The sequence below is a fragment of the Staurois parvus genome, unplaced genomic scaffold (genome assembly GCF_062004578.1).
Source record: "Staurois parvus isolate SC_StPar_1 unplaced genomic scaffold, SC_StPar_1.0 ptg000659l, whole genome shotgun sequence".
Classification (NCBI taxonomy): domain Eukaryota; kingdom Metazoa; phylum Chordata; class Amphibia; order Anura; family Ranidae; genus Staurois; species Staurois parvus.
Genome location: NW_028318455.1, coordinates 345,292 through 372,858, shown reverse-complemented (window position 1 = coordinate 372,858; position 27,567 = coordinate 345,292). Strand labels below are relative to the sequence as shown.

Here is a 27,567-nt window from a genome sequence, read left to right as displayed (position 1 = left end):
GGAATTTCCTAGTCCTCCAATCTGAGCTCCGTTCTAGATTGCAGACCGCGTCTGTAGGAATGCCAGGTCTACCCGGTGTCCCCTTACTGAATAGGGAAGGACTCCTCTGGAAGGAGGATCAGATTGTGGTTCCTGAGGAAGCCTGTACGTTAGTGCTAGGATATTGCCACGATCATCCGTTGGCAGGGCATTTTGGAGTACGTAAGACCCTGCAGCTGTTGCAGCATATATTTTGGTGGCCTAATATGGCCAAGGATTGCGAATCATACGTTAAGACCTGTCCCGTTTGTCAGAGAAACAAACTGACTAGGGACAAGGCTTGGGGCCTTTTGCGTCCATTACCAATACCTGACAGACCATGGACAATGATCTCCATTGACTTTATTGTGGAACTTCCACCCTCTCAAGACCACACAGCAATCTTTGTGATTGTAGATCGCTTGTCCAAAATGGCCCATTTTGTACCTCTGAAAGACACACCTACGGCCTTTGAGACAGCACGAGTTTTTATTAAGGAAGTGGTATGACTCCACAGGATTCCCAGGGATATTGTATCAGACAGGGGGGTTCAGTTTACGTCTAGGTTCTGGAGGGCTCTATGTGAAACCCTCGGAATTAAGCTATCATTCTCCTCAGCTTACCACCCACAGATCAATGGTCAGACCGAGTGAACAAATCAGACCCTAGAGCAGTACCTCAGGTGCTATACCACCTTCCTCCAAGATGACTGGTTAACTCTCCTGCCACTTGCGGAGTTCGCATATAACAATGCGAGTCATTCTGCTACAAAACAATCCCCGTTTTTTGCGAATTATGGGTTCCACCCTGTATTCCTGCCAGATCTGATCCCGGAGGTCGCGGTTCTGGCCACGCAGGATATGTTAATTTTTTTGTCTTCAATAGCAAGGTACTACAGGAAGCAATGGCAAAGGCCCAGGGTGACAATAAGAGGGCATTTGATAGGAAGAGAAGAGGGGAATTAAGCTTGCACCCAGGGGACCAGGTCTGGTTGTCCACCGCAAATCTAAAAATGTCCTGTCCATCGAGGAAACTGGCACCCAAGTTTCTGGGTCCTTTCCGGGTAAAACGTAAAATCAATGAGGTGGCATACGAGCTCACACTTCCCGAGTCTCTAAAAATTCATCCGGTCTTCCACGTGTCTCTATTAAAACCAGCGACACCAGACCCCTTTCCGGATCAGAGGTCTAAACCACCAGAGGCAGTAAACGTGGACGAGGAGGAGGAATTTGAAGTTGAAGCTATCTTAGATTGTAGGAAAAGGAAAGGCCAAACTCAGTTTTTGGTTAAGTGGAAGGGATATGGGGCTGAGGAAAATTCGTGTGAGCTGGCCCAAAATGTGCACGCCCCAAGACTTGTGCAGGAATTTTTTCGAAACCAGCCGTCAAGAAGGGGTCGGTTGGGCATCCGGAGGCTGCCCGTAGGGGGGGGGCCATGTCAGGGACCTCGGGCTTCGCCACGGCACGTGAATCTGCGCATGCGCAGATCGCCCAGGCACATCGATATGCGGGCATTAGGACCTGGGCGTCCGCGGCAGCAATTGTGGATGTGCATGCGCACTCCAGCACGCGGGCGCGCGACTGGCACCAATGACGGTGCAGGGCGCGCTATTTAAACTGGCTAGGCAATGTTCTCATTGCCGCAAGGTCTAGTTCCTGTTACCTGTGTTCCTGTAGTGCGTTCCTTGTTGCCGACCCTGCCTGTTCTGATCCATGCTGACCTTCTCCTCCTCTGACCCCCGGCTCGTCCCTGACCATTCCTCTGCCTGTCGTTACTGTTATTTGGACCCCCTGTTACTGAACCCGGCATGTGACCTGACTACTCTTTGTCTGCTGCTTTGTAGCACGCCTGTCCCCACTGTTACCGACCCGGCTAGTCTGACCGCGCTCACTCCTGGCGGTCATCCATCCATCCCGCTCGGACCTGGACCTGTCAATCCCTTCACAGCAGGCTCATCCCTGGCATATACCCTCAGCGGGACCCCTCTACCATAGTTGGGTGCACCCAGGGGTCGCGACCTGGTTTCAGTCTTGCACCAAGTCCATCCCCACCATCAGGGGCCCTGGTGAAAAGGCAGACTGGGACTTAGACTCCGTGACCCGGGAAACCCCATTCTGTGAACCACTAGAGATCCCGCTGGGCAGAGCCTGACAGGAGTGTTGAGGGGGTTTTAGTGTGAGGAATGCTAGGTGGGGTGGAAGTCTGAGCAGTGGCGATGTCCCTACAAATTGCATCGATCTTGTTTTTGAAGTGGTTAGCAATCTCGTGGGCGGTGAGTGAGGTACTGGGTGGAGGTGGAGGAGAAGGTATTAAATGAGGGTAACAAAGTAGGAAGGCAGATTTATATCGCGTGAATGCTTGTTGGGATTTGGTTTTTCGCCATAGTCGCTCCAGCGCACAACTGCGTCGTTTGAGATTTTTGGTGTGGTCAGTCTGCCAGGGTTGTAGCGGTCGGGGTCTAATGCTTCATGGTGTTGGGGGTGCTAGCGAGTCTAGAGTGGCTGACATCGAGTTGTTATAAACAGTAGAGGGCAGGACAGGGGAAGGATACTGTCGTAAAGTTGGTCAGCTGCAGAGTGGAAAGGGGCAGGGTTCAAGTTTCGGAGGTTTCTGCTGGTAATAGTTTGATGTTTGGAGGGATAGGTGTTTGAGGACGAGGAGAGGAAAGGGGGTGTTTGTGAGGTTGTAGGGAGTGCAGAGATGAGAGAAGACAAGGTCTAGGGTGTTCCCGTCGGAGTGGGTGGTGGACTGTATACACTGTGTGAGTGCAAAAGAAGAGATGTTGAGTATCTATTTACTCAGTGCAACCTCATCTTTTCTATTTTTAAAATAATAATATTTTACCAAAGTTTGGGTAATGTATTGCATTTGTTTGCCCTAAAATTCACTTTAGTGAGCTTTTTTACTGAATTGTTGCATTTCCTAGACCTTGCAGTAGGATTGTGTTGCCTAAAAATTTGGAACTACCACTATTTTATTCTTTAGGGCAGCCTTTCTCAAACAATGCAGAGGAATCCTTGACATAACTTTCCGGCCTCAGGGAACCCCTGCTAAAATCCACAATTCATGATACATTAGTGTGATAGTGGTAAGAATGCTCCTTACACTTGTGGTAACTGGGAAGAATTACCCCCTTAATGATTGCTAAAAAGATTTATGGTGTCTGTGGGAACTTACCTGAGAGGCAAAAATTGCTCATTGCTCAAGGAACCCCTGGCAACCTCTGGAGGAACCCTGGTTGATAAACCCTGCTCTAGGCTCTAGGGTGACTGCTTTCAGAAAATACAATGCTCAAAAAAATTAACACTTTGAAAACACATCAGGTCTCAATGGAGAAAAATATCATGCTGATATCTATACTGATATGGACTGGGTAATGCATTAGCAACATAAGGATGCCCCATTATTTGATGGAAATTAAAATTATAAGCCTACAGAGGACGGAATTCAAAGACACCCCAAAAATCAAAGTGAAAAAATGATGCAGCAGGTTAGTCCTTTTTGCTGAAATTTCATTGCAGCAACTCAAAATGGTACTCAGTAGTTTGTATGGCCCCCACGTGCTTGTATGCATGCCTGGCAACGTGTCGAGGCATGCTCCTAATGAGACGACGAATGGTGTCCTGGGGTATTTCCTCCCAGATCTGGACCAGGGCATTACTGAGCTCCTGGACAGTCTGAGGTGCAACCTGGTGGTGTCGGTCGGATGGACCAAAACATGATATCTCAGAGGTGTTCTATTGGATTTAAGTCAGGCAGGGGTGGGGGGCCATTCAATGGTATCAATTCCTTTATCCTCCAGGAACTGCCTGCATACTCTCACCACATGAGGCAAGGCATTGTGGTGCACCAGGAGGAACCCAGGACCCACTGCACCAGTGTAGGGTCTGACGATGGGTCCAAGGATTTCATCCTGATACCTAATGGCAGTCAGGGTGCCATTGTCTAGCCTGTAGAGGTCTGTGCATCGCTTCATGGATATGCTTTCCCAGACCATCACTGACCCACCACCAAAACGGTAATGCTGAATGATGTTACAGACAACATAAACTTCTCCACGGCTTCTCCAGACACTTTCACATCTGTCACATGTGCTCAGCGTAAATCTGCTCTCATCTGTGAAAAGCACAGGGCGCCAGTAGCGGACCTGCCAATTCTGGTGTTCAACGGCAAATGCCAATGGAGCTCTATGGTGTCAGGCAGTGATCACAAGGCTCAATAGAGGATGTCGGGCCCTCAGGCCACCCTCATGAAGTCTGTTTTTTATTGTTTGGTCAGAGACATTCACACCAGTGGCTTGCTGAAAGTCATTTTGTAGGGCTCTGGCAGTGCTTATCCTGTTCCTCCTTGCACAAAGGAGCAGATACCAGTCCTGCTGATGGGTTAAGGACCTTCTACGGCCCTGTCCAGCTCTCCTAGAGTATCTGCCTGTCTCCTGGAATCTCCTCCATGCTCTTGAGACTGTGCTGGGAGACACAGCAAACCTTCTGGCAATGGTAAGTATTGATGTGCCATCCTGGAGGAGTTGGACTGCCTGTGCAACCTCTGTAGAGTCCAGTCATCGCCTCATGCTACCAGTAGTGACACTGACCCTAACCAAATGCAAAACTAGTGAAAAACAAAAATGAGGAGCAGGGAAAAAAAATAAATGGCAGTGGCCTCCAGCTGTAAAACCATTCCTGTCATTCTTGCCCTTCTTGTGCACCTGTTGCCAAATTTCATTAGCACCAAAGCAGCTGAAACTGATTAACAACCCCCTCTGCTACTTAACTGACCAGATCAATATCCCAGGAGTTTCATTGACTCGATTAAAAAGTGTTCCTTTAATTTTTTTGAGCAGTGTATATATTGTTTGGGTGTTTTGTGTAATTTTCAGGCCTAAAATTATATTTCAAACACTTGCCTACTGAGCACTTTTACCCCTTCGTGCCCGGGCCAATTTTCACCTTTCAGTGCTGTAGCATTTTGAATGACAATAGTGCAGTCATGCAACATTGTATCCATCATTTTTTTCACACAAATAGAGCTTTCTTTTGGTGGTATTCAATTGCCACTGGGGTTTTTATTTTTTGCTCTCTAAACAAAAAAAGATCAAAAAATTAAAAAAAAAAAGGTTTTCTTTGTCTCTATTTTAAATATACAATTTTGCAAACAGGTAATTTTTCTCTTTCACTGATGTGCGTTGATGAGGCTGCACTGATGAGCAGCACTGATGAGTACTGATAGGCAGTACTGATGGGCACTGATAGGCTGCACTGCTGAAGCAGCATTGGTGGGCATTGATGAGGAGGCACTGATTATGCTGCACTGATATTCAGCAATGATGGTCACTGATAGGCTGCACTCATGAGGTGGCACTGGTGGGCATTGATGAGGAGGCACTGATTATGCTGCACTTATATGCAGCAATGATGGTCACTGATAGGCAACACTGATGGACGATACTGACGGGCAGAGCTGACTTTCGGCACTTATGGGCACAACTGCTGGGCAGCACTGATGGGTGGCACTGCTGGGCACTGATCATCAGTGCTGATCTCCTCTGTGACAGCTGTCGGTTATTGGCAGTACTTTCCTCACCCTGTGACAGCGTGAGGAAAGTGCTGCAACTGTATTTACTCAGTGATCTGCTGTGTCATTGGACACTGCAAATCACATGGTAAAAGGCCGCTGTGATTGGCCTTTAACCTCATCACGTGATCAGCTCTGTCCGTAGGACACAGTGATCACGGAGATCAACGGGTGTGCACCACTGGAGGGAGGGTGCGTTCTGGGAGGACATCATATGACGCCCTCCCTGAACTGGACAACTGCGCTGTAGCCGTCATTCGGCTATAGCGCGGTTAGCAAGTGGTTAATCATGTACAATAAAAATGTGAAAATGGCTCTGGCAGCGAAAGGGTTAAAGTTGATCAACCACTTCCCGTCTGGACCATGTACATTATCGACTGGAAGGGAGCAGTGCCGAAGCTGGTTTCCATTTATAAACGGCCCCCGCATTCACTGCCTGTGCGCACTCCCTGGGAGCGTGCGGCACCGTGATCCGGTGCCCGCTGTGTCCTCTGAACACAGCGGAACACAGATCGCTGTGCAAGACCTCTGTGTGAGGTCCCGATTCATGTGATCCCTGATTGGCAAATGAGCGATCACAAGAATAGTAGTAAACAAGATGTCACTTCCTGACATCATTGCTTACTACTTGTGAAATCTGTGAATGATCACAGAGGTCACATGGTACAAGGCTATTCACAACAGCCTTGTACCATGTGACAAGCTGTGACCAATCACAGCTCTCACAGTATTTCTGAATAGCTGCTAGAATGCAGCCAGAGAGAAGGAGAAATTATTGCTTTTATAGCATTTATGGGTGTAAAAGCAATCAGTGTAAAAAAAGAAATAAAAATCTTCAAATCTTCATCACCCCCCACAAGTAGTACAGTGTCATATGGTGACACTGTACTCCTAGGGTGACAGTATGTTAAAAAAAATAATAATAATAATATAAAATAAAAATATACATTTTTTTTTAGAAAAATTATAATTTTTGGTTATAAACTAATTTGGGTGTTTTTTTTTTTTTTACTAAAAAGATAGATGTATACATTTTTGCCAAGATTTATGAAGAAAGATTATTTATTTGCTAAATTTTATAAGAAAAATACCTTTTTTTCAAAATGTTTGGAATTTTTAATTTATATAGCAAAAAAATTAAAATCCCAGTGGTGAATAAATACCACCAAAATAAAGTTTTATCTGTCTCAAAAAATGCTAAAAAATTCATATGGGTACAGTGTTTCATAACCGCGCAATTGTCATTCAAAATGTGATAGCACTGAAAGCTGAAAATTGGCCTGGACAGGAAGAGAGTTAAAGTGTCTGGGCTTGAAGTGGTTAAAAAAATAAAACCTGTGGAGGTCACATGTTTCTTGTCTAGAGTGGAGCTCTAGTCTTCAGCCAGATACCTTTGGGAAATGCAGATGTGACAGGAAACATGTGACCTCCACTTCCTCGAGTTGTGTCTATTGGTTGTTTGTTTCATTGAAGTTCATTAAAGAAAAAAAAAGTTGGAGTGGAGGTCACATGTTTCCTGTCGAGTGGAGCTCCACTCTGCAGCCATTGGTTGGTTGATAGATTAACGTCACTTTTTTTTTTTTTGTCGAAAGTGGAGCTCCAGTCTGCAGTCAGACTCCTCGGCTTACAATACAAAGAGGGTGTAGCTAGCTAGTTGGTTGGTAGTGTAAAGTACGTCATCAGAGTGCGCTTCTTTTTGTAGAGCCGTCTGCTGGTTTAAAGAGATGTCGGTGAATTATGCAGCTGGTTTGTCCCCGTATGCTAACAAAGGCCAATGTGGGCTTCCTGAGGTAAGATACATTATATGACGAGCTCTTGCTGCAAGAACTTTGTTCATGTTTCTTGCTTCGTTGTTTTCTTCATTTCACTTGAAGAGTCAGTGGTGTTTTTTTATTTTTACGTTTGTATTTTGGGTGCAGGAGTAACCTGTATGCTAACGATATTGAAATAAAGAATCACGTTTTAGCTTTTTTGTTACAGTTTCTGTAGTTCATATGACTGTCAGTAGCAGCTCAAGACTATAAGGCCTCATATTTATGTATTTGCCTCTGTATTTACAGAGCTAACAAAATGCTGCTTTTACAAAAATGATGTTTTTGTTTTTCTGCCTGAAATGAAGCTCCAGGTCAGCCTATGTGGTCATACACACATAGGTGTTTACAGGCACATTAGCAGAGAAGCATTTGCAGGCTTTCAACCCTCCCCCACACCACCACAAAAAACAGTGCTTTCAGGAAAGGAGCTTTTTGGCAGAAAAAAACAGAAAAGGCAGTAAATGCATCTAAACACTAACCACGTTCATTCCAGTGCCCAGAATAAGTTAATATTCTGGCCAGTGAAATCCATGAACGCTCAAATGGTTGATACACCTAAATGAACATGCAAAACGCAGCTTTAGGGGTGTTTTTTTTTGTTTTTTTTGCCAGCAGCAAAGACATTCATAGAAGAAAAAAAAATAACATCCTGTGTATATGAGCCCTATATGGCAGCAGTGAGATCAACTGTGATAGAGCACATCTGTCTCTTTTGCGTATTGGATTGGATGTCGGCGGGTGTAAACGGACACATGTCCATTTACACCTGCCACGCCATAGGAAAATGGAGGTTCTGATCGGGTCCACCCGAAAATCAGGCAGACGGACCCCATCGGAACATCCATGTGAAAGGGGCCTAATAGTATTGGGATGTGTTCTTTAGCAGCTTTGCTCTTTTTTTGTTTTACTTTCACTTTGGAGTTTTCTCTTGCAGAGCATTGCACCTAGGAATATCTAGTATGACATCACCTGCCAGTCACTCTGTTGTTGAGGCACCAAAGTGCTGTGCCAGGGTGAGTGCAGAGAGTCCTGTCTGTTTTGACAACTGGCCAACCCCTAGTAACTTTTTCTGGCCCTAAAATTACAGTAAGTATTTGATACATTTTTTTGATTTCTTTCCTCCCTTCTGTGTGGAGGGAGTCTGTAGCATCTCTCCCCTTCCTGTGTGGAGGGAGTCTGTCTAATTAGGCAACCAGTTAAACTCTAGAAATGCATTGGGTGCCATTTGAAATGAAAGACACTACAATGTAGTAACATGCACGTGCATGGCATGATACTGCGCGTCACCGAAGTATGGTGTATGGCTGCGTTAGTGATCCATGTTACCATTAGGAAGAGCCCCTATTTCATTGCTGTACTTGAAGATTCCTGAAAACAGTTACCAGTCTAATGGTGAATTTTATGAGAGATGGAGAGAGAGAAATATATTCATATTGCCTGGAACAGCGCTTCCACCCGATTGCTTCCACACAGTGCCAGCCGCCACCCCCCTGCCTGCTATATGTCCCAGGCTCCGCTTGCTCATCTGCAGGCCTGGGACTGGTTAAGTGGGTGCCAGTGGGATGTGGTATAGGGCAGGGAGGAGAGCGGACCCATCCACCCCCCTCCCCTTCTTGTCCTAACCCGAAAGTGATGTGACGTGATGTCACTTCCGGGTTCCTGTATGACAGCAGATTCCCAGTCATTGAGGCCAGGAAAGAATGTAATGCGGTGCAATGTGCACTGCATTACATTCAGGGGAGCACAGAGAATGTCTCAAAAAAATCATCATATAGGGGACAAAAAGTCCCCTATGTGATTAAAAAAAAAAAAAAGTTAAGTTTATTTTTTTTCTTGTAAATGGAAGTCACACCCAAGCATATTACTTCTCCTTCCCCACCAAATTTTTCAAGGCCCCCACATATGTATGCACGAACAAACGCCTACACATGAAAACGTTAATTGCGATACACGTGTTGGATATCGCCACGCATGCCAGAATGAGAGCAATAATTCTAGCACCAGACCACCTCCGTAACGCTAAAGTGATGACCTATAGGGAGCTTTAAAAGTGCCACCTATAGAAAATATAAGGTACTAAAGTTTGCTGCCGTTTTACGAGTGCATGCAAATTTAAGGTTTGACATGTTGGATATCTATTTGATGTAACGTCGTGTTTTATATTTTACAAAAAATTGGATAATTTATTCCTTTTCGTGCCCTAAAATGAACTTAAGCGTATTTTTTACTGAAATTTTGCGTTTCCTAGACGTTTGTGATAATATCGTGTGACATAAAAAATTTAAACTACCGCTATTTTATTCTCTAGGATCTCTGATTTCAGAAAATATATAATGTTGGGGGTTTTGTGTCATCTTCAGGCCTTAAAAGATTTTTTTTTTTAAACGTGTGCAAACAAACGCAAAAACAGCTCTGGCAGCGAAATGGATAAATGATAAGCCAGGACACTCCCCTTTCCTGACAAGCACCCAATCGGTGTTCATTACACTGCAAGGTCTCTCTCCTCCCTGCTAGTCCCCAGGTGCTGTGCTGGAGAGAGGCAGGGTGGGGAGGTGGAGCTAAACAGCGCAATGTTAAAAATATTAAACGTTTAAGTTGCCATAAAGCCCCCTTTTTTTTTTTTTTTGTTTTGTTTTTAAAAGCTCCAGACATTACTTAAAGCAGATTTAAATATGGTTTTGGTTAAAATCTATGTTTTTTTTTTTTTTATCAGGACAATTAGATTGGGACACCGATTTAGTTCCTAGTTGTGTGTGTGTGTGTGTGTGTGTGTGTGTGTACACACTGCTCAAAAAAATTAAAGGAACACTTTTTTAATCAGAGTATAGCATTGAGTCAATGAAACTCCTGGGATATTGATCTGGTCAGTTAAGTAGCAGAGGGGGTTGTTAATCAGTTTCAGCTGCTTTGCTGCTAATGAAATTTGGCAACAGGTGCACTAGATGGGCAACAATGACAGGAATGGTTTTACAGCTGGAGGCCACTGCCATTTTTTTTTTTCCCTGCTCCTCATTTTTGTTTTTCACTAGTTTTGCATTTGGTTAGGGTCAGTGTCACTACTGGTAGCATGAGGCGATGCTCTACAGAAGTTGCACAGGCAGTCCAACTAATCCAGGATGGCACATCAATACTTGCCATTGCCAGGTTTGCTGTGTCTCCCAGCACAGTCTCAAGAGCATGGAGGAGATTCCAGGAGACAGGCAGATACTCTAGGAGAGCTGGACAAGCCCGTAGAAGGTCCTTAACCCATCAGCAGGAGAGCCCTACAAAATGACCTTCAGCAGGCCACTGGTGTGAATGCCTCTGACCAAACAATAAGAAACAGACTTCATGAGGGTTGCCTGAGGGCCCAACATCCTCTATTGAGCCCTGTGATCACTGCCCTTCACCATAGAGCTTGATTGGCATTTGCCGTTGAACATCAGAATTGGCAGTCCGCTACTGGCGCCCTGCGCTTTTCACAGATGAGAGCAGATTCACCCTGAGCACATGTGACAGACATGAAAGTGTCTGGAGAAGCTGTGGAGAATGTTATGCTGTCTGTAACATCATTCAGCATTACCGTTTTGGTGGTGGGCCAATGATGGTCTGGGGAGGCATATCCATGGAGGGATGCACAGACCTCTACAGGCTAGACAATGGCACCCTGACTGCCATTACATATCGGGATGAAATCCTTGGACTTATTGTCGGACCCTACGCTGGTGCATATGACGTCCTCCCAGAACGAGAGAACCGCCTTGTGTCTGTCATTTTACTATATGACAGGTGGGAGGTGGTTAAAATAGCCAGTCTTATCAGCGTAATTGAGGTACTTGGCTATTATAGACCGTGGCTTGCGTCTGTCATTTGAGGGTGAGCCCAGACGGTGTGCTCTTTCTACTGTGTATGATGAGGTAAGGCGCAGGGATGCGAGCAGAGCAAAGATCCAAGAGGCTGCCTGCATTAAACGATTCGGGAAGGGCAACAATGCGCAGGTTGCTCCTGCGTGAGCGATTTTTCCAAATCATCCAATTTATCTAGGATTGATTGCTGTGTACGTGCAACTTGTTGTGTACCTGCAGGAATGGAGTGGGCATCATCCTCCAGATCTGAGAGCCGTTGTTCTGTTTCAGATAAGTGTTTCGCCTGTTCACTCTGCTCTTTTCTGATTTGATCAATGCCCAGCGATACCGTGCGGTCCACAGCTAATGAGATAGTAGGTGAAAGGAGTGCAGCTACAGCCTGAGCAATTTTGTCATATTGATCTGCTGGAACCTGTGGTTCCTGAGGAGCTGAGGCTGTTTGGTGTTGTGCTGCTGCTGAGCTTGTCTCCATTCCGTCGGCCATCTTGGCTGCAGAGGAGGGAGAGCTGCACATGTCGGGCCGTGGAGCGTGTACAGAGCCAGGAGGAGCCGGCAGAAGTTACTGGTCCATACAGTGGGGCTCCAGGATGCAAGGAGTATGCGTGGGGGGCCTGCAGTGCGAGTCTCAGGAGTGGGGAGCCAATGTTGTATGCTGGAGTGCCCGGAGCCACGAGTCCCGTGTCCCTCACATGTAGCGCCGGAACTGGAAGTCGACTCTTTATGTTAACAGGCTTGCTATCCTCGATCTGGATGTATGGAGAGAGTATTTAACCTAAAGGATGTCCAAAAGCAATTTCACTGTGGGCTAAGCAAACCACAAACAAACACCAACAGGCCCAATAAACAATAACCACAAATCTGTGAAGAGCTCCTTGCCAGATAAGGCCATTAGTTCAGACACTTGGCTCATCGAGCGAAGGCTACAAGTGAATTACTTCAGATCCCACAGAGTCAAAGCGGCAGCAACATGGAAACCCTGATAGTACTGAGAGCCTAACAGTGGCCCAGACCCTGCTGCAGGAAAGGATTTTTTCCCATGATCCTGGGGAGAAATCCTGCAGCACGAAGAATAGCATGCATTGCATGTCCAGTGATCTATTTTACAAGAAGTAGACTTCCCAGCTTAGCATTAAAGGATTCCTAGACTCCATGATGCCCTTTCTCTCAGAACTTGAGCTTCAGCCAACATGCTGTTAAAGACAGCAGCCATGAAGCCGGAAGACAAAACGGTCTTTGGGAACAGAAGACCATGATCAGGTAGAGCCCTCGGTGCAATTGTCCATCATTCTTTCAAGTCAGCATAACACATTCATCTGGGCCAGCCTGGAACATTGAGGAACACCAGAAAGTCCTTATTCACAAACCTGTGAGACAGACAAGGAAAGGCATTTTGCAGGAGGTAGCAGTCCCACAGAGACAAGGCATCCACCAGAAAATCACTGTGCCTGAGACTAAACTGCCTAATCTGTAAAGCTACCTGGAGGCCCAGGAAGTAAACTTCTTGAGTCTCCTACCTGTAACTCGCATCCTGGAAAACCTCCAAGGTGGGAATGACTTTCCCAGGTTCATGTGCTGCTAGCTGAGGCAGTCTGCCTGCCACTGTGTATCCCTAGAATGCACATGGCTGACTCTCAACTCCAGAGCTGGATCCCTGAGCCTGAGCTCAGGTGAATCACCTGTCCAAAGACCAAATCAACCTGTCCTTTAAAGAGAGAATGCCATCTTTTTCTTTCTACAATAGTCAGTAGACATGTACAATGGAGCACAGTGCAGCCACAGAGAGGAGAGGTAACACAACTTCTGAGGACATTAACAGATAAACTGCAAGAAATGAGAGAGCCTTTTTGTTGTGGAAACGTGGTGTCCGTTCCATGGGTCCTCTCACTTTTTGGATGGTAGGCTGGGAAAACTCTGGACAAGAAGATCACTTTTGAGGAGGATGGCTCTGGCTGCATTGCTATATGTGGGACAATTTGGAACTGATTTTTTCACCCCAAAAGATCCATAGAAGTGACACCCTGCCTTATTGCAGCCTTTAGCAACCAAGGTCAATGACTGCACTACAGGAGAGGCTGAACTGTGTGGACAGGCACCAAAGGTGGAAGATGAGGGTTTTGTCTCTTTACACTGCTTGAGGGTTCCGTGAGGGAATGGGCTGTTATGGGGGCATCAACACTTTTATATCTATGCACTGGTTCCATGAACGGAAGTAGAAGGCCTGCTACCACAGGCATGCTGCCATATTAACACAGATTTTATTGAAATGCATATTCTCATTAACAAATGCACTAAAGTTAATTTAGGACACCTTTTGGTGGTTAAATATGTTCAAACAGTGATAGGTTTTCTGGTGAAGTGATTTAGGTGGCTTTCCACAGTCTTGACTGCTAAAGCAGCTTTACGTTTATATACATTTTATGGTAGACAAGTGCTTAAGGTGGGAAGCAGTAGGACTTTTTAGGCAAATTTGGGTTACCCAAGAAATGTAAAAATGCAGATTTTTAAAAATGCCTTTCTTTTTTTGTTGTAGATGATTGACCCACCAGATGAATTGCGAAGGAAGGTGCAGGAGCTTGCTGAAATGATACAAAGAGCCTCTAATGTGGTATTTCATACTGGAGCAGGAATAAGCACTGCTTGTGGGATCCCTGATTTTAGGTTCGTGGGTTTTGTTTTGTTTTTAATGTGTGTATGTAATTGTGCCTTTTGTGCATTTCTCATGACCACTTACAGACAGCAGAGCATGTGTTTTTACAGCGTGTTATCTTAGGATATGTAGTCAAACGTTCTCTCAAAGCAGAACTAAATCCCTCGACTTGCCTGTTTCACAATATAGTTACATTTAAGGCATGCCGTAAATAACTGTCACAGTTGCTCTCAACTGAACTTGCCAAGCCATCAAATTGTTGGTATTATAACTGATCATGTGTGTAACATCGTGGCAACTGCAGATCAGACAAAGGCTAAGGTTGCAGCTTCCTTGGCTGTAAAGGATAGGAGTGTGTTAGTTCCTCCTTTAGAGTAGAATGAAGATATGTTGGTGCTCAATTAGAAAATTAATACATATTAGACCTGTAATTCTTGTATGAATAGCACGTCTTTTTACACCCCTAGGTTCCACCTGCTCTCCCTGCCTGGTGTGAGTGGGTACATTGGTATCAGAGTTGCCTAAGCCCACGCAACACGTTTTGTCATTAGGACATCAGTCAGGAGCACTCCTGATGATGTCCAAGTGTTGAAGTACATGTCCACTCCCTTTATTCAGGTGTCAGATTGCACTTGGCTCTCTGCTCTGTGCTGTGGGGTGTGTGACATCTGTTACCGCCTCCTGAAAATTGAAGACCTACGACCTGATATTTAGAGGGCTCTGGAGGGGAGAGGGCTGTGGCTAAAGTACAGCTAATGCGGGAAGATTTGCATTATCATTGTTTTATTACCTGAGGATAATCATTTCAATAAGCTCAGTTAAAGGTTTATTCTCCAAGCAGACGATCAGCCTTCGGGAGCCATGCACCTTTAGTATGGGAGGATAAGAGCAGCTCTAGTGTGGCTTATTGTCAGCATGTGGATTAGCATTTGCTGCTGATTGTTGATGATATAGCGCCATCAATTTGCGCAGCGCTCAAGGGGCGTACACTCTAAAGTCCCTAACTCACATTCATACATACACATACTAGGGTCAATTTAGACAGCAGCCAAATAACCTACTAGCATGTCTTTGGAGTGTCGGAGGAAACCCACGCAGGCACAGGGAGAACATGCAAACTCCAGGCAGGTGGTGCCCTGGTTGGGATTCGAACCAACGACCCTAGTACTGCTAAGCGGAAGTGCTAACCATTTAGCCACTGTGCTGCCCTGCTGATCACTGCTTTTCCCTTCCTCTCCTCTACCTCCCACTTTTAGCGGCACAGTGTGATTGCTCGTCTCTCACTGCCAGGCTGCTTCGGAGACTCTATATCTGCCGGCCTGCAAAGCCTTGCTAGAGCCACCTGTCCTGTTTTCCCGCCCCCTCTTCCTACTAGTTAGTGTGTCAGGACTGGGGCTTTAGCGTCATCGCTTCATCTGGACAGCCTCTGAAGTTGTACTAGTTCACACTTAACTCCTTCACTGCTACACAGCTTCACTCACCAGTCCTAGCCCACTACATTTAACCCCTTCACTGCCACATGGCTTCACACAACAGCCCTAGCCCTCTACATATAACCAGTTTACTGCTGCACAGCATGGACAGTTTCACATAGCAGGAAGATCTGTATCCCCTGCAGCAACAGCGCATGCATCGGAATCAAGGAAAGCAAGCCAAGCACTGAGCTAAGCCACTTAACTCCTTACATGCCAGACTTCAACACAGGCACATTAATGGGACTCGGTAGGCAACGTCACAGCCGAGCGGGGGCACAGATCATCTTTGTTAACTGTGCCGATCCCTGGGGATACAGGATTTCACAGCAGATGTAACACCCCATGCCTGTGTTGTAGTCTGGCATATAAGGAGTTAAGTGACTTAAGGCACTTCTTCAGCTTTAGTTTAGCTCTCGGCTTCTTTTCCCTGATTCCTGCAAATCTGCAGTTGCTGCAGGGGATACAAATCTTCACGAAATACACATCATCATGCTACACCAGAGCCTGATTTTGCTGTTCAGCATATGTTTTTACTGTGCACCCAAGTGCTTCAGTGTGCATGGGTAACCTGAAGGAATAGTGTTTTTTTTTTTTTTTTTGTGGTTTTTTTTTTTTTAATCATTTTGGGCCAGTGCCTCAATGATGCACTTCTGCTGAGCATTAGGAGCCGGAGACTCCCCTTTCCTGATGAGCACCCAATCGGTGCTCATCACATTGCAAGGTCTCTCCCCTTCCTGCTAGTCCCTGGGTGCCATGCTGGAGACAGGCAGAGAGGAGTTAAAATGATTTTTTTTCATGAGGACTAGTAGATTATTATGAGGGACAAGTAGATTGTGACCCCAATTTAGTCCCTTGGGCAAGTAGTATTTTTTTTTTTTAATTTCCACACCCCTTATTATATAAAGGGTCCTGTGCAAGTTTGTTGCAGTGTGTTCTAGACTCGCAAGTGATATAGTAGAGTGGCATGCAGAGACAAGGGTTCACATAGGATTGCTATGGACCGGAGATTACAGGACATGATTTTCCATTGAAGTGTATAGAGCACGATTTCCCCTTTAAAGTCAGTTGGAGGCAGTGTGTGAACCCAGGCACCAGGATGCAATTTCTAGTCACCATGGTGACCTGCCTCCTGGGATTTGTTGAGCCCTGTTTTGCAGTCAAGTAAGACAAAGAAGGGAATTGAGTGTTTTTATTCTACTGCAAGGGTCTTCAAACTTTCTAAACTAAGGGCAAGTTTACTGTCCTTCAGACTTTACAGGAGCCAGACTATGGCAACTGAGAGCAGAAATTGTCCTGGTGTCAATGGGAGTAAACCGTGCATCTTTTGCATTAGATCCCTATCATTGGTGTCAGTGGGATCATGACTAGTGCCCTATCATTGGTGTCGGTGGGAGGAATAGTGCCCCATATTCGGTGGGAGGAATAGTGCCCCATAGTCGGTGGGAGGAATCGCGCCCCATCCTTGGGGTATGTAATGTTGGATATGTTGCGGCAGCAAAGTCTTTGTTGTCAACGTACATGACCTATTGAGTTTGTCAAGTGTGTGTGTAATCTTTTTAGTTGTAATGGCTTTTTTCAGGGCAGCAGGTCGTTGCTGTCTTCAGGTGGGAGTTGGCTAAAAACCTTTTGGCGTTTGGTTGATTGGATTGGTGGCTGTATAGCAGATTTGAATAAAATTTGTACAAATTTTCATAGTACTGTATATCCCAAAGGTATTGGCAATTTCTTGATTTTAGGTAGGGCATACAATTTAATTTTAGTATGGAGCCAGGCATGGTGTTATTGGTGTTTGTACAAACTATATTCACTAGATGTTTGTGGTGTTTATGGAAATGTTCATAGTATTTTTGGTTGGATCCCAGTAATAACCTATCTAACTTTTGTCAAGAGTTTAAGTTGATTTCTTAGGCCAACTACCTTTTTCAATTTAGTATGTGTAGGTGCTTGTTTAGCCTGTTGATGTGTAAGGGCGTCGTTCCTTTTCTTGGTATTTCTTTTTAAGCTTTCCAATATATAATGTCCCTTTTTAAATATATTTTTGTATCTCCCAGCTCACTGAAACAAGTTTGTTTCCTCTACAAGTATATTCTAAAATGGCCTGGACAGACTTGTTGGTACACCAACAAAATATGATAAATGATTGAACCATAGTAATAATTAACCACTTGAAGATTGGGAACATTTCTGACACTTTTTTTTGTTTTCAAGTAAAAATTTGTATTTTTGCTAGAAAGTTGCTTAGAACACCCAAACATTATATATTTTTAGCAGAGGTCCTAGAGAACAAAATGGTGGGTTTTGCAATATTTTATGTCACGTTATTTCTGCAGCACTTTTTTGAATGCACATTTTTGGGAAAAATTACCCTTTGGTGAATTTTAATGCACACAAACACCCATTTTTGGGGGGTATAATATAAAAGATGGTGTTGTGCCAAGTAAATAGATACTTAACGTGACGCTTTAAAATTTTGCACGCCTGTGGAAAGGTGACAAACTGTCACCATAGATGACACTTTAAAAGCCTTTTACAGTTTACCATTTATTAATTACAAAGAAGGGATGGTGTTAGAATTATTGCCCTTGATCTGACAATTGCAGCAATACTTCACATGTGTGGTGCAATCTCCATTTACATATGCGTTCAAGACCAGCACATTTGACTTTGCATGCGAGAACTGAGACTGGGGTGCTTTTAAAAAAGGATTTCTTTTCTTACACGGTTTCTTTAAAATGGTCTGTTCAGATGCTTTCCTAATTTAAAGATTGTGCTTTTTACATCCGGTAAACTGAAAGTGACAGAAATGCTCGTCATTCCGATTTCTTATACCATCAAGATCATCGGCGGAACCATGGGACGGTAGAGTCTGGAGAAGCACCTCTCCCGTCTCCTGTAAAAACCTAATTAGCCAGTAGGATGATTTTTACATAAAAGCTATCTGTCGGCTTAAAAAAAATTATACTGGAATGATGCCTGCAGCTGCAGGCATCATCCCGGTACAACCACTTTGACGCCAAATCACATATGTGATTTGGTTGTATTAGTCTCACACATCTTCAACCTTGTAATCAGTCAAGCTATTCAAATGGGGAATAAAATGTTGTTCTGCTGTTTGGTATCATTGTGTGCACCACACTAAACATCGACCAGAGAAAGAAATGCAGATCTGAATAGATCAGAAAAAAATAAAGCAGCATATCAAAGATAAAAGCTATAACATAATTTCCAAGCAGTTTGAATTTTCTGTGACTGCAGCTGCAAATGTTAAGATGATTAATGTATATATCCACTGTGTTGTCAAATTTGAGAAAAATGCAACGTTTGTGTTTCTATATACACAGCAAAAAAAAAGTGTGTGTATAAAATATATATACAGTTGTGTTGAAAAAAGTGAATAAAGCTCAAAATCCTTCTAATAGCTTTTATTTCCATACACACAAAAGCATTGGGAAAACTACACATTCTATTCCAAATCAAAACATGAAGAAAAATATTCAAATTTGTGGTGTTCCTCTAAAAAAAATTTGAAGAAAAGTGAATAATAGACTGTTCAAAAAAAATAGCAGTGTTTGTATTCTTTACAAACTCAAACATTCACTATATAAACTGAAAAATGTTTGAAGATTTTGCTTTCCTTTGAATCACTTAATTATTATTGAGTTATATAACCATTGTTTCTTAGAACTGCTGTACATCTGTGTTGCATGGATTCAACCAACTTCTAGCACCTGTGAACAGGTATTCCAGCCCAGGATGATTGGACTACATTCCACAGTTCTTCTCTATTTCTTGGTTTTGCTTCAGAAACTGCATTTTTGATGTCACCCCACAAGTTTTCTATTGGATTAAGATCCGGGGATTGGGCTGGCCACTCCATAACGTCAATCTTGTTGGTCTGGAACCAAGATGTTGCACGTTTACTGGTGTGTTTGGGGTCGTTGTCTTGTTGGAACACCCATTTCAAGGGCATTTCCTCTTCAGCATAAGGCAGCATGACCTCTTCAAGTATTCTGATGTATTCAAACTGATCCATGATCCCTGGTATGCGATAAATAACACCATAGTATGAGAAACATCCCCATATCATGATGCTTGCGCAACCATGCTTCACTGTCTTCACAGTGTACTGCGGTTTGAATTCAGTGTTTGGGGGTCGTCTGACAAACTGTCTCCGGCCACTAGACCCAAATAGAACAATCTTACTTTCATCAGTCCACAAAATGTTGCGCCATTTCTCTTTAGGCCAGTCAATGTGCTCTTTGGCAAACTGTAACCTCTTCAGCACGTCCTTTTTTTTTTTTTTTTTTTTTTTTTTTCAACAGTGGGACTTTGCGGGAGCTTCTTGCAGATAGCTTGGCTTCACATAGGCATCTTCTAATTGTAACAGTACTCACAGGTAACTTTAGACCTTCTTTGATCTTCCTGGAGCTGATTGTTGGCTGAGTCCTTGCCATTTTGGCTATTCTTCTATCCATTCGAATGGTAGTTTTTCGCTTTCTTCCACGTCTTTCAGGTTTTGGTTGCCATTTTAAAGCATTTGCAATCATTTTAGCTGAGCAGCCTATCATTTTCTGCACTTCTTTATATGTTTTCCCCTCTCCAATCAACTTTTTAATCAAGGTACGCTGTTCTTCTGAACAATGTCTGGAACGACCCATTTTCCTCAGAATTTCAGAGAGAAATGCACTGTAACCAGCATGTACAACATTTGCTGCCTTCCTTCCTTAAATAAGGGCAATAATTGCCACCTGTTTTTCAAAGAATGAATGACCTCACTAATAGAACTCCACACTGCTATTATTTTGAACATGCCCCTTTCAATTAGTGATTCAATTACACAGAATCAGCAGCACGCATGTCATGACTGTTGGATTTCTATTACTCTACTACACCTGCTAGTAAATTATTTGCCATGTAGAAATATCATTTCTACCAAAAACAGTGATTGATCAGGTTAGTGATGTCTGACTGCTATTATTTTGAACACAACTGTGTATAATATATATGTGTGTGTGTGTGTATATATGTGTATATATGTATGTATATGTATATATATGTATATATGTATGTATATGTATATATATATATATATGTGTGCTGCCTTGTATTGCACAAGGCATTCTTTAGCATTCAGCAGTGTCTGTCCCTTTAAGGCTAGGGACGTCCTGTTTGCTAACTTGGGAGGAAGTGACCTCATCTCTTCAGACTGAAGAAATTCTACAATGCAAGTACATGTGGGATGCTGTTCCCTCTTCATATATGGGCTTGATTAGACCCCCAAAGTCTGTAAGTACCCCTCCTATGTACTGTGGAATGTTATGCACATAGCTAGGAAGTTAGATATGTAATTATGTTTGTTTATTCTGTTTGTATTTCAGTTTTACCGCATTTATTCACGCGCATTCTCATTATGTCACATGTTATCAGTAAAAGATCATCGGTTATCAATCATCGACTCTTTACTGTGTGGACATCAAAGGTTATACTGCCTGTAATCCTCTGTAACCCTTTCATAACTGCAGAGAAGGCAGGACAATATATATATATATATATATATATATATATATATATATATATATATATATATATATAAAAAATTTTTGGGGGGGGGGAATAAGCTCAAGCGGTAGGTGTGTTTTTCAATGAGTTGCGCCAGTCCAAACTGTAATTTAGGGCATGGTAACCCACTTTTATTTAAAGGAAAACAAAGTTCACCCTACTGCATAGCCCACCTCTGGCCTATTGATTGGGGTTCTCCTGACGCCTCTGATAGGAGCCAACCTGGCTTCTGGCTGGGACACCTCTGTCTCCTGGCTGGGGCCCCCTGACCCCGAGTTGAGACCGTCCACCTCCCACAATGGGAGCAGCCTCCAAAATGACCATAGTTCTGAGCTTTCCTCAGACCTGTCTATTTAACAGCCCCTGCACACCTGTGCGAGGGGCTGTTAAATAGTTTGGAGGCATCTAGCAAAACCCAGACACACGATTGAAAGTTTGATCCAGAATTCAGAGAGAGCCTGCGTAGAAACAGCAATCCTCCCTTTGTCACATAAAATATTTATGTCTTCTGGATGTTTCTGGGGAGAAGGTGTAATAGATGACTACAAGCATTTCTCAGCTAGCTCAGCGTGATCTGTCCCAATAGCTGGGCTATGGCCTGGCTGAGTCCAGATCTTATAAGCATACAATGGATAAGCCCAGCTCATAAACCTTTTAAAGTGGTTGCATTCTCTTCATTAAGGTAAAAAACTTTTTAAATGCTTCTCCCCCTACAGCCGCCCCTAATTGCTCACCTGAGCCCAATCTCGGTCCAGCGCTGTGCACGTTCTTCTCCCCTCTCCCACTTTTGAGGCTTGGTTAAGAGCAGTGGGAGCCATTGACTCCTGCTGCTGTCCAGAACCTATGAGAAGAGAGCAGGGGCGGGGCTGAGCTGGGCTGTGTATTTGAATAGACTCAGCCTCACTTGGGATCGAGCCTGCATGAGTGACCAAAGAGAGGAAGAGGCTTCCTTGGTGGGCCCTCAGCGGGGGGAGGAGCCACGAGTGCTGGCAGGGGACTCAAGAGGAAGAGGATCAGGGCTGTTCTATGCAAAACCATTCCACAGAGCAGGTAAGTATAGCGTGTTTATTTCAAAACAACAAAAAATGTGAGTGTTGACAATTGCTTTAACCTTTTTTCAAATCATACAGTATTTTAATACCTAGTACAACTGAGGAGATATCTGCCTCCAGACAGGATTCATTATGGTAAACACAGTTTCCCAGCCCTCCTCATAAAACACAGAGCTAAAAAGTGATCAAGTGCTAGTAATACTTGTGAGCTAATATGGTGAAATTCAAAAGTGTTTGAATTAATCAATCAAAAATAATAAAAAATAAATGCACATGTGGTTCTCTAGCTCCTTACACTAACTCATAAATAGTGCTGACACTTCAATCCAAATATTAACAATAGTGCTGCGCTCCCATGCTATTAATAGTGTTTACCCATAATATAATGTGATAATAAAATTAATACTTAAAACAAACTTGTATTCATCTGTGACTTGTGTTCGTGATCAAATTATAAACCTGATTATTAACAAAAACAAAACCAAACAATATATAAAATGATGACCAAAACAAAATTATAAAATTTCCTCAATGGAATCCAATAAACCAAATTAAACAATTACAACCACAAAAAAAAAAAATGTCTGTATTAAGTGAACAGTCCTAATATATGGAAAAAACTTGTGACATCCAATGGGTGAAAAAAACCACTGAGTATTGCTATATTATGCGCTCACCTCCTTTTTAGCCCAATAAAATTTAGGCTAAAATCGCTTTTTTGTCCTGAAAGGACAGATGCAACTATTCCTGCTCCAAAAATCCTTCTCAGATGATTCCACGTTGCATTATATTGATAATCCACCTGGTGGTTCTACAAAATGATGCTCCCTGTAATGGTTATGGATGGATGGATATCTCACTTTCACCTTCAGGGGTCTATCTCTCCTTCTATCCCCTCCATAACTCCTGCTGCCACTTCCAGCCACGTCTCCTCTCTACTTCTTCCCAAGAAGAAGTAGAGAGGAGACGTGGCTGGAAGTGGCAGCAGAGAGGATTTTTTTTTTTTTTCTTACATTTTTAGATCGAAAGCTTTTTTTTTGGCTGGGGTGGAGCCTGACTATGGAGCCGAGTGGGAGATCGTGGTAAGATCTCCTGTACCCAGGCTCCCCCAGCGTCCAGCCAATAGTTCGTAATAACCTACCGAAGCCAAGCAGGAGGAGGAAGACGTGTCTGCTGCTGAGTCCTGCGGGTGAGACCCGGCACCCGCCATCCGGGAGTCCTCGGTCCACAGGGAGGACTGCGGGAACGTGCAGGGGGAGGCTGAGCTGAAGGGTGGAAAGTCCTGTGAGCTAGGACGTGGAGGACGCCGGGTGATCATGTGACCGGCAGTGGGGAAGCCCAGGAAGGAGAGAGATGCCGGCCGGCACAGGGGAGTACTCGAGGACCTGATCTCCCCTCTCTACCTGTCCCCCTCACCCCCCCCCCTGAATGATTATAACTGCGGTATCAGTAGAAGCTGGAGCCTGACAGGAGACATATATATATATATATATATATATATATATATATATAGCAAATGGTTTTTGGGGAATTACATGACAGACTGCTGAATTGGAGGGGCCCCATTCTGCAACCACCCTGCCGAGGAGATCGATAGAAGCCACCCCCCCAGATGTGGAGAAGTGAAAGCCTAAAGGGTTAGTGAGAGTGGCAGAAGAAACGGAATGTAATATGTTGTGTCAAAAAGGAAAAATTTAGTAAATATGGACTGTTAAAGGAGCGGGGGTTGCATACAGGGGTCACTACGGAGACTATAGAGGGTCTTATATTTTTATATGCAAACAAAGAACGTTAGCTCCTGCAGTCGGTCCACAAGGGAGAGAGGGGGAAAGAAGGAGAAGATCAAAAAATGAGATTATTAAATCCACTAGATATTTGAAATATACCAAAATGAAGAACAAAGCAATAAAAGGTAGTGGGTCAAAAGCCCCCATCTCAAGTTCAATAAAGAAATATATCCCCGGACAGGACAAACAGACCCCTGAGAGGCAAAGTTGGATCTATGAAAAAAGTGTGATAGAGAACAGTAGTGGTGGGAGCCCCAGAGGATCCCTGGGAATGTCCAATACTAGTCAAAACTTTGAAGAAGCAGATACAGAAAAGATAAATGCTCTGGATAATCAAGATTTATATTTACCGACTTAAAATGGAGTACTGACGTGATACTTTTTTTTTATTTGCACTAACATACAATTTTGAGGACAAGCTTTCGGGGTATGTCCCCTTCTTCAAGGTCCAAGCAGTACTATTACAAAGTTTTAGCAGAATGTTAGAAGAGATGTGGGGGATGAGAAAAAAAGCAGAAAGAAACACAAGCTTAGGGTTAGACTAGAGATAGGACACAGCAAAGCAAAGACTGGGGGGGGGGGGGAGAACAACACTCACAGAGGGAGTCATAAAAATGTTGGATAATGATTGAGGAATCTCATGTCCAAATTAAGGCCCTGATCTCTTGTGTCAAATAGAATTGTCATTCTTAGTTCAAAAGCGGCGAAACAGGACAGAAGTTGCAAACAAGGATGAATTTGCACAGACATACCATCAAGGAACATAAGATGACTTTTGCATACCTGTGGGACACCATTTCGCACAACCAGACCACATTATGGAAGACCTCAATGTTTTAGCTCTTAACCACTTGAGCCCCAGAGGATTTACCCCCCTTAATGACCAGGCCTTTTTTTTGCTGTTTGGCGCTGCACTAATTCAAATGATAATTGCGCGGTCATGCAATGCTGTACCCAATCGAAAATTTACGTCCTTTTCTTCACACAAATAGAGCTTTCTTTTGGTGGTATTTGATCACCTGTGCGCTTTTTATTTTCTGCACTATAAACAAAAAAAACCCGAAAATTTTGAAAAAAAACATTATTTTCTACTTTCAGCTATAAAAAATATATCGTAAACTCAAAGTCATAAATTTAAGCCAAAATGTATTCTGCTACGTGTTTTTGGTAAAAAAAAATCCCAATAAGTGTATATTGATTGCTTTGTTTGAACGTTATAGTGTCTACAAACTATGGTATATAGATACTGTAATTTATGCCTTTTTTTGCTATACAGCGCTGCACTAATTCAAATGATAATTGCACGGTCATGCAATGCTGTACCCAATCGAAAATTTACGTCCTTTTTTTCACACAAATAGAGCTTTCTTTTGGTGGTATTTGATCACCTGTGCGCTTTTTATTTTTGGCGCTATAAACAAAAAAAACACGAAAATCTTGAAAAAAACTATTTTTTCTACTTTCAGCTATAAAAAAATATATTGTAAACTCAAGGTTAGTCATAAATTTAAGCCAAAATGTATTCTGCTACATGTTGATTCTGCTATTGATTGCTTTGTGTGAAACTATGGTATAGATAATTTGAAATTTACACAGCTTTTACTTTCTGACCGTCCATCACATCTCTTGAGGTGCTAAAATACCAGGATAGAACAAACACCCCCAAATGACCCCTTTTCGGAAAGCAGACACCCTAAGCTATCTGCTGAGAGACATATTGTGTCCATGGAAGATATATTTTTTTTTCCACAAGTTTCTGGAAAATGACAAACCTTTTTTTTTTTTTTTTTATACAAAATTGTCATTTAAATGATTTATTTCTTGCACAAGCCATGGGTATATGTGGAATTATACCCCAAAATACATTCTGCTACTTCTACCGAGTATGAGGATACCACACGTGTGACACTTTTTGGGAGCCTAGCCACATACAGGAGCCTGAAATCCAATGAGCACTTTGAAAGCCTGAAGGTGCGTAACTTCTTCATTTCACTTCCCCACTACCTATTACAGTTTCGGAGGCCCTGTAATGCCAGGATAGCACCAAACCCCCCCCCCCCCAAATGACCCCTTTTTGGAAAGTAGACACTCCAAGGAATTTAAAAAGAGGCATGGTAAGTATTTTGCAGATCTCATTTTTTCTCACAAGGTTTTGAAATATAAAAAAGAAAAGAAAAAATATATTTTCTTTCTTCATTTTCCAAAAACTTGTGGTAAAAAAATAAATTCTTCTATTGATTCAACATGCCTCTCAGCAAATAGTTTGGGGTGTCTACTTTCCAAAAAGAGGTCATTTTGAGGGGTGGGGGCATTTTATGCCCAGCATTAGAAGTTTATGCCACACATCACTCACTCTTCTAACCACCTGAAGATAAAGCCTTTTCTGACACTTTTTGTTCACATTAAAAAAATCTGTATTTTTGCTAGGAAATTAAAGTGAACCCCCAAACATTATATATTTTTTTAGAGCAGACACCCTAGTAAATAAAATGGTGGGTGGTGCAATTTTTTATCTCACATATTACTTACACAGCGATTTTTCAAACGCGATTTTTTTGAAAAATATACACTTTTTTTTTTAATTTTAATGCACAAAAACACAATATATTGGCCAATTATTTGGTATGATATAAAAGATGATGCTATGCTGAGTAAATAGATACCAAACATGACATGCTTTAAAATTACGCATGCCCTGTGCAATGGCGACAAACTGCATACATTTTTAATATCTATAGGCAACGCTTTAAAAGCTTTTACAAGCTACCATTTTAGATTTACAGAGGAGGTCTAGAGCTATAATTACTGCCCTTGATCTGACGTTCGTGGCGATACCTCACATGCATGGTGCAATCGCTGTTTCCATACTGGCAAAGGGTCAACGCTCACGACCGCAGGTGTGCGCGTATGGGCGAGGGTCCTTTTTTTTTTTTTTTTTTTTTTTTTTCTCTGATTTTATTTAATTATTTTTACACTGTCCCTTTTTATTATTTTTTTTCTAATCACTTTTAATGCTATCTCAGGGAGGGGGAGGGGGGGCATTTTCTCCCGCTGCTTGTAAAGGCAATTCTGCAGCTAATTAACCACTAGGAATGCTTTTACATGAAAGCCCATTGCCGGCTGAAAAAAATGATACCAGGATGATGCCTGCAGCTGCAGGCATCACCCTGGTATAACCATTCAAAGTCCAGTGATGTACCAGTACGTCACTGGTCCTTGTTGGGTGTATATGCTATGTTCTTTTTTTCTTTATGCAGCCTGTGGGCTGAATGAAAAAAAAGAGAAGAAATCTCTGCCAGAAAAAGTGTGTGGTATGCCCACCATTAGAAACCTCCCTCAATCCACCCACTTTTAATGGTGGGCACATATGAAATGTGCCAACAAATATAAAATATATATGCCAAAGCATGGGGGCCATCCACCCACTGGCCACCCCAGGCCCCCATGCTTTGGCATATATGCTCTTTTTTTTTTTAACTGCGGATGAAAAATCTCATCCGACAGCACTGCACACACCTACTTATGTCTATTCTGAAAGCAAGACCCTGTTGCTGTCAGAATAAACAGGTCAGTGCTGCAGTTTGACGTTCCTGCAAAGAAATCAACAATGGTTAACAATAATACATAAACTCAATAAAACAACTTTATAAGGAAAAGTGTGTGGTGGTATGCCCACCATTAGAAACCTCCCTCAATCCACCCACTTCTAATGGTGGGCACATATGAAATGTGCCAACAAATAGTAAATATATATGCCGAAGCATAGGGGCCATCCACCCACTGGCCACCCCAGGCCCCC

At 43.1% G+C, this 27,567-nt stretch overlaps 1 protein-coding gene across 2 annotated transcripts in view; it reads left to right on the top strand.

Moving 5' to 3' along the window:
- Positions 1-7,227: 7,227 nt before the first annotated feature.
- The window catches only part of SIRT6 (sirtuin 6), a 57,033-nt gene continuing 36,693 nt past the window's right edge, over positions 7,228-27,567 (top strand). The window contains exons 1-2 of one of the 2 annotated variants that reach the window (XM_089694311.1): positions 7,228-7,379; positions 13,779-13,906. In XM_089694311.1, the coding sequence (XP_089550437.1) occupies positions 7,314-7,379; positions 13,779-13,906 (194 nt within the window). In that variant the 5' untranslated portion in view covers positions 7,228-7,313. The remainder of the gene's footprint in view (positions 7,380-13,778; positions 13,907-27,567) is intronic. The other variant, XM_089694310.1, reaches the window with a different exon arrangement.